This window comes from Engraulis encrasicolus, chromosome 19, assembly GCF_034702125.1.
Source record: "Engraulis encrasicolus isolate BLACKSEA-1 chromosome 19, IST_EnEncr_1.0, whole genome shotgun sequence".
NCBI classification, from domain to species: Eukaryota; Metazoa; Chordata; class Actinopteri; order Clupeiformes; family Engraulidae; genus Engraulis; species Engraulis encrasicolus.
In genome coordinates, this window is record NC_085875.1 from 11,815,889 (window position 1) to 11,822,432 (window position 6,544).

Sequence of the window (6,544 nt, forward strand, 5' to 3'; positions counted from 1 at the left end):
TCACACAGAGAGGCTGTGGGGTTAACGATAAACACACACACACACACACACACACACACACACACACACACACACACACACACACACACACACACACACACACACACACACACAGAGAGAGAGAGAGAGAGAGAGAGAGAGAGAGAGAGAGAGAGAGAGAGAGAGAGAGAGAGAGAGAGAGAGAGAGAGAGAGAGAGAGAGAGAGAGAGAGAGAGAGAGACACAGAGTGAGAGAAAGAAAGAGGGGCACCTTTGAAAAAGAACACAAGTGGAGTGGTGTGAGATTGCCCCTTGGGTATTTTCATCAGGTTTTCTGCTGCCAAATTCTGCCACACACACACACACACACACACACACACACACACACATACACACGTGCACACGCACGTATGCATAAATAAGCACGAACCACGCACGCACGCACGCACACACACACACACACACACAGACACACACACACACACACACACACACACACACACACACACACTTCACACAGCTTATTTAGTTAATTCTAGAGGTGCTCCGATTGCTCGGCTGCCGATCATGACCGGCCGATAATGGCCAAAAATAGCCTGATCGGTGATCGGAAAAACATGCCGATCAAAAAACCGATCGAGAGATATTAAATTCCTCACGCAACCATTTGCCTTTACACCTGGCGCTGCATGTAGGCGCTGGCTCTGCACAGCTGCAACTGCACCAAAAGAAGGCATCTTTGCTTGTCTATAACTTTTCGCCATTCCCCCCTTCATTTCCACCATTCATAACCATATCTGCATCAACAATGATCTGATTTTCCGATCCATGCGCCGTTTACCTGAGTGACAATGTAATTTGCGATTGAGTACTCGCCAGTGAGCCATGTTACGTTATAACCTGTGTAGTTGCCTTGGTCAGCACGCGACAACTTCACGTTGTCAGCACAAACATGTCAATTATTGTTTTCAAAGTTGTAATTGGCAGTCAGTCGATTAGTTTGATAGTCGCTGAAACACCAAACGGCGACAGATGTGGTTAAAACTTGAGAGAGAGATTCAGAACGGTAGTGGAGCACTGCAACTGTGGACGGTGACAGAGAGGGGAGGGGCTCTCCTCACGATGCTGCTCATTTAAAGCGACAGGTTGTTTTTTTCTCGTATGTGGAAGACTATTTGATGTAATGTTTCAGTTTCAATTCAATCTTAAATAGTTTAGTTATTCTATGCAATAACTTATACATTGATTAATACTGTAGACTGTATTACCAACACTAGTCTGAAAGATAATAATAATAATAATAATAATAATAATAATAATAATAATAATAGCCTAATAATAGACATGTGCAAATTAAGATTGATTGGTTTATGGGCAGAAATGGTATTCAATAAGGATAATTAATAGGCTATTAAAAAAATAGGAAATCATTTTTGTGATCGGCAATGATCGGTAATCGGCAGATAAAGATTTTTGGTGATCGGTATCGGTGATCGGACCCAAAAAATGGTGATCGGAGCACCTCTAGTTAATTCATTAGCTGAACACATCCGTGCCAGCCATCCTCACTACCCAAGTAGCCATTAGCCATCTCCTGTGAAGAAGTAACAACACATTAAGAAGTGGCCAAACTACTAGCCTGATCGACTTTCAAATCTGTTCGAGACTTGGTCTGAACAAGACCATAACAATAAAAAAAATCCCCAACGGCATGGTTGACCCACCTCCATTGGTTTGCTAATGGTTGTTTGCTTCCTGACAAAAAATGGGAGGACTTTCACGATTTTTCGGGAGCTCAGAAAATACTTGCATTGCTCTTGACCTGACTAGGAGCAGCGCTGAAGGTGTTGCGTCACTAGGAGGGCACGGCCTGGCTACCAAACTACAGTGTCTGCAATGGCGTCACTGATGTGAAAGTGCTGCTTCAATGGGCCACCAAAGGCCTTCAGGTAAAAAACCTTTTGGGCTTTATAGTATAATCTTGAGAACGTAATTCCAGGCCATTACACAGCACATGTGAACTAACTGTTCACACTGTGAAGTAGGGCTGCACAATTAATCGAAAAATAATCAAAATCGTGATAAAATAGTGAAATCGAACCCGTGATTTTAATCGTGATTTAATCGTGGCAATAGTGACCTACTTTTGAGAGCGTCCTTGAAGCCAGAACATACTGACAGGCTGGTGTTTCTGGCCAGAAATCTGTCCACTTAAGTTTCATGCTATTGCCTTTACATAATTATTACAATTCATTTTATTTTGCTCATCCTGTATGTAATTCATTCTTGGTTATATTTCATCATGCAAAAATCAATAATCGTGATTAATAATCGTGATTATGATTTTGACCAAAATAATCGTGATTATGATTTTTTCCATAATCGTGCAGCCCTACTGTGAAGTGATGGTAAATTCTGTTGCGAGGGTAGTCTACCCGCAGTAGCCTACTATGTAGCTACCATAAGGCCGGCCGCACACTGGCTCCGACAGCACTGCGGCGCACTTTTGCTTCCGACAGAATTCGGACCCCCAAACCCAATTTCACACGAACATTGCATTGATAGTCAATGGGCGGCGCCGACAAAATAGAACTTGTCTCTAATTGCTATCCGACATCAGCGAATGTCCGCGGACATCGGCGCCAGTGTGCGTGGTTCTATTGAAAACAATGGAATCGAATTTTTGCTGAGCAGTGCTCAGCACTTTGTCGGAGCCGGTGTGCGGAAGCCCTAATACATTTGTGGTTGCTATGCCGGTTGCTATGGTTATTGATGCAAGTGACAGTTAATTGTTTTTGGTTGCTATGGAAACTGACACAGGTGAGCTGCACCATGGTATGAGCTTGCAGTGCATCCGAATATTGAATATTGAGGCACAAACGTTCCCACAAACCAATGCAAGTGAATTGACCTAACTTTATCAACCACTCTATTGTACCAGGTATTCATCTACATGCTCACAAGCACACATTAAAATATTTAGGGAGAAAATGGGCAAACATATATTTTTAACATCGCTTTTTGTGCAATAGTTAAGCTAGGCTCCAATGTTTATTCCTTATAGGCGCTCACAAGTTGGACATCTGGGAATTTTCGCATTAATATCAATTGAGGAGGGGAAAAATGCAGAGGACGCGCTGTTGAAACGATATAGTAATTGGATAGATACTTATAAGATCCTATTTGTCTTTTGCTGTGTAGAGCGTGGTGATGTGAAGCGATAACCACCACTGTTTGGCATTATTCTATTTCCTACTTTATTTATACTTTTCAGGTGACGTTGGGTGGCCACGAGCACCAGCCTTTTCACATGGGGGGAAACGATCAACTGCACAGTCTCTACATATAGCAGACACGTGATTGTGACGACACCCCGACTTAGTAAATAGGATTACTATATGGTTTCAACAGACTTCGTTGGAGAGCATATTCTTGGTAGCACTTCATATTAAGGGGTCACTGTCATAGTGCGCTTGCCTACTTGCATATGTACAGTGGAATAACTGGTGCAATAGCATTTAATAATACATACTATTGTTGCATTAATTCATCCACTGGGCCTCATTGGGCATTGGGCCTCACTCTAGCCTTTTGACCTCATGGGACAATTCAGGGCTTTGGCAAAGAATGATTACAAAACCTCATATTAAATAAAAAATACATGATGTAAGTACAACACTAGTACCCAGGCTCTGCCCTCATAGTGACGCAACACCTTCGGCTCTGCTACACTTGCTCAGGAAAAGAGCTTGTTCAGGTACAATCTGAGTTCCCCCGGGCAGGGGAACTCCACCCACTTTGTCGGGAGGCAATCAACTTCGAGCATCTCCAATGGTCCTGGGTAGAGGTGTGTTCAAGGCAGTGACGTGGTTTAAGCAGAGATGTTCTACTGGGGCTAAGAAAATGTTTGGTTTAAGCCTTTTCTGCCCTGGACCATTAGCGAATCAAGGGAAGTGGTTAGTTGTTACGCTCTTGGTCAGACCGAGTCTCGAAGAGATTTGAAAGTCATGATAATCAGGCTACAACACTAGCATATGCTATTAACATGTAATAACATGTTAATACACAAGTTACTCCATTGCAATTAATAAGGCAAGTACACAAACCCCTTAAGATAAAGTACATTGCCGAAGAGATTATACATTAGATTTGAATCTACATATTATGACCAGCACCGATCTTTTGTAAGCTATCATCAATATTTCAGAAAATAAAAACAATAAGCCTACAGGTACACAGTAGTTACTTTTCAACAATGCAGTGTGTGAATGTACATACTTGAAACGGTTTTGGGTAACATCTAGAGGAAACAGCTAAGTCTAGGGTAAGGCCTATGTAGTCTCAAATGTATGAAATGACTTGGTCTGTGTCCTGTTTTTCACCAAGGACTGTAAGAAGACACACGCCATGTACGCACAGTAGTTCCTTAAGTAGGCTATACATTTGACCACAGTGTCTTGTTGACAGTTTTACGCCCCCAGTGTTGACTGGCATCGCTGCTAAAATATTCAGCCACGCTTGCCTTAGTAAATCACGTAAGACGGGAGACAATTAGCACGCCATTGTCACAGTCTCGTCGCTTGGACAGCACGCACGAGCAGCATTGAGAGCGCACGTTCATCCGCGTGGACAACATTCTCGCTCTAGTTCTAGTCACACAACACACACACACACACACACACACACACACGCACTCTCACACACACCATTCTCTCCCTCCGGCCACTTGTGCGGCCTGTCAAAATCAATGTCATCCGCCCCTCTGTCAGTTGCGTAACATTATTTTAGTGCATTTTCTTGGTTCATTGAACTCTGGATAAAGTCAAGCCCAGGCGGCAGTGCGGTTCAGTTCAGTTCAGGTGCTGGACAGCGCCACTGGCTAGGCTATAGGCTACCCTGTGTTGCCGGGGTGCACGATTTTTCGCAGCAAAAAAAACATGTTGGACTGGACAGCTCTCGGAGCAGACCGTCTGACATTCCAAACGGTGTCTCTAATGATATGGGCACCACTTTCTCTCTATATTTTGCAACCGAGCCCCGGAGTCAGGTCAAGTATAGTGTTGCATACATGAGGGAAGCTGTCATACAGACATAGACCCCGCCACCCCCACCCCACACACACCTCAAGGTTTTCCTTTTTTAAACATATGGACTGGGCAGACATTGGCCACTATTAAAGGGTACAGCTGGCCAACCATCATACCAGAGCAGGGATGAGATGGATGGTGAGAGGCTATGTAATGCCAGATAAGCTTCCAGGTTATCAGATATCAAGACCAGTTCACCACCACACACTCCAACAGCACAATTCACCTTAAGCCACTTGGTATTAATCGGATTCGTGAAATGTCAACGCAGAAGAGCCACTCAATATTTTTCAACCAAGAATGAAAACTTCAGTATTCCACGCACGCGACGCCGCGAGTCAACACAGCACGAGATACTGTAACATAGCCTACTGTTTCACAACCGAAACACGAGTTGGTGTCTAATGGGACTGCACAGTGCATGGGTGCGCAAACAAAAAGGGACTGGGGGTAGCCTACTACTCTGGCACCGGCTGGTGCACAATATTATATGACTAGGCTACTCAAGGAATGCTGTTGCCTGCCCCAAAGAAGAAGACGCACGAATGGTTCAATTTGCTCCAACAATCACAGCCTTCGCGGGCACAAACGAGGAGCTTTCATTAAATTGCCATTATCATTATCCTGAACATCATCACAACCTGCCCTGATTAACGGAATTGTGCTGATGCTTTCAGCTCCATCGCTCTCTCTCTCTCACACACACACACACAGCACACAGCAACATAACGATGCTCGCCTCAAGCGAACCGAGGCTATTGTCATGCATTACACACATGCCGCCCGCGTGTGAATGAAGGGATGGCGGTATTAGCCTACTTACAGTTCTCAAGAACTGGATTTCATCTTCCCCTTCTCCGCCTTCAGCCATGGCTGTAGAAGAGCCTGCTGCTCACGCTCGGCGCGGGTCGCCTCCACTGTCGGCTCGCAGCACCTCGCCGCTGCTGCTCAGTCCTGTCGATATTAGCATATAGCTAATCCACAGCCATATAGGGGAGCCGGAGAAAAACCCTACCGACTGCACCGCAGCCTGCTGCCTGTCACTCACTCACTCACTCACGCACGCACGCACGCTCAGCTCGGCGGCTCACGGGCTGGTGCCAGCGGTGCTTGTTCCCGTAGGAGCGCACTCAGAGCATCAGCACTCGCAGCTCGAATAGAACTAGACTCAACTAGCTACGTTACGTACGCTTGTCTTGGATGCCTAGCGTGTGTGAGAGGCTTTAAACACTGCCTTGCAGTCAAAATACGGCATTGGGGTCTTGGTGTTGACGTCACCAGCGGCGCTAATTAATACTAACGAAAAGGCTGAAGCGCGAGCTTTGAACAACACGCGCAGTTCCAAAGCAGGATAGCGCCAGGGGTGCATTTGTTATTTGGCATTTAGGCTCTGCATCAATTAATTCGCTACAGCATTTGTCATGTGGCGTTGATGCAAAAGCAGTTTCACAGATGAAATATTAGAATATGGTAGCCTAC

General features: G+C 45.0%; 1 protein-coding gene across 1 annotated transcript in view; it reads right to left on the reverse strand.

Annotated features, from left to right (window-relative positions):
* Positions 1 to 5,977, reverse strand: part of LOC134435204 (ryanodine receptor 3-like) — a 414,716-nt gene extending 408,739 nt beyond the window's left edge. Inside the window, exon 1 of the mRNA XM_063184070.1 lies at positions 5,889 to 5,977. Coding sequence (XP_063040140.1) covers positions 5,889 to 5,936 — 48 coding nt within the window. The 5' untranslated portion in view covers positions 5,937 to 5,977. The remainder of the gene's footprint in view (positions 1 to 5,888) is intronic.
* Between the last annotated feature and the right edge of the window lie 567 nt (positions 5,978 to 6,544).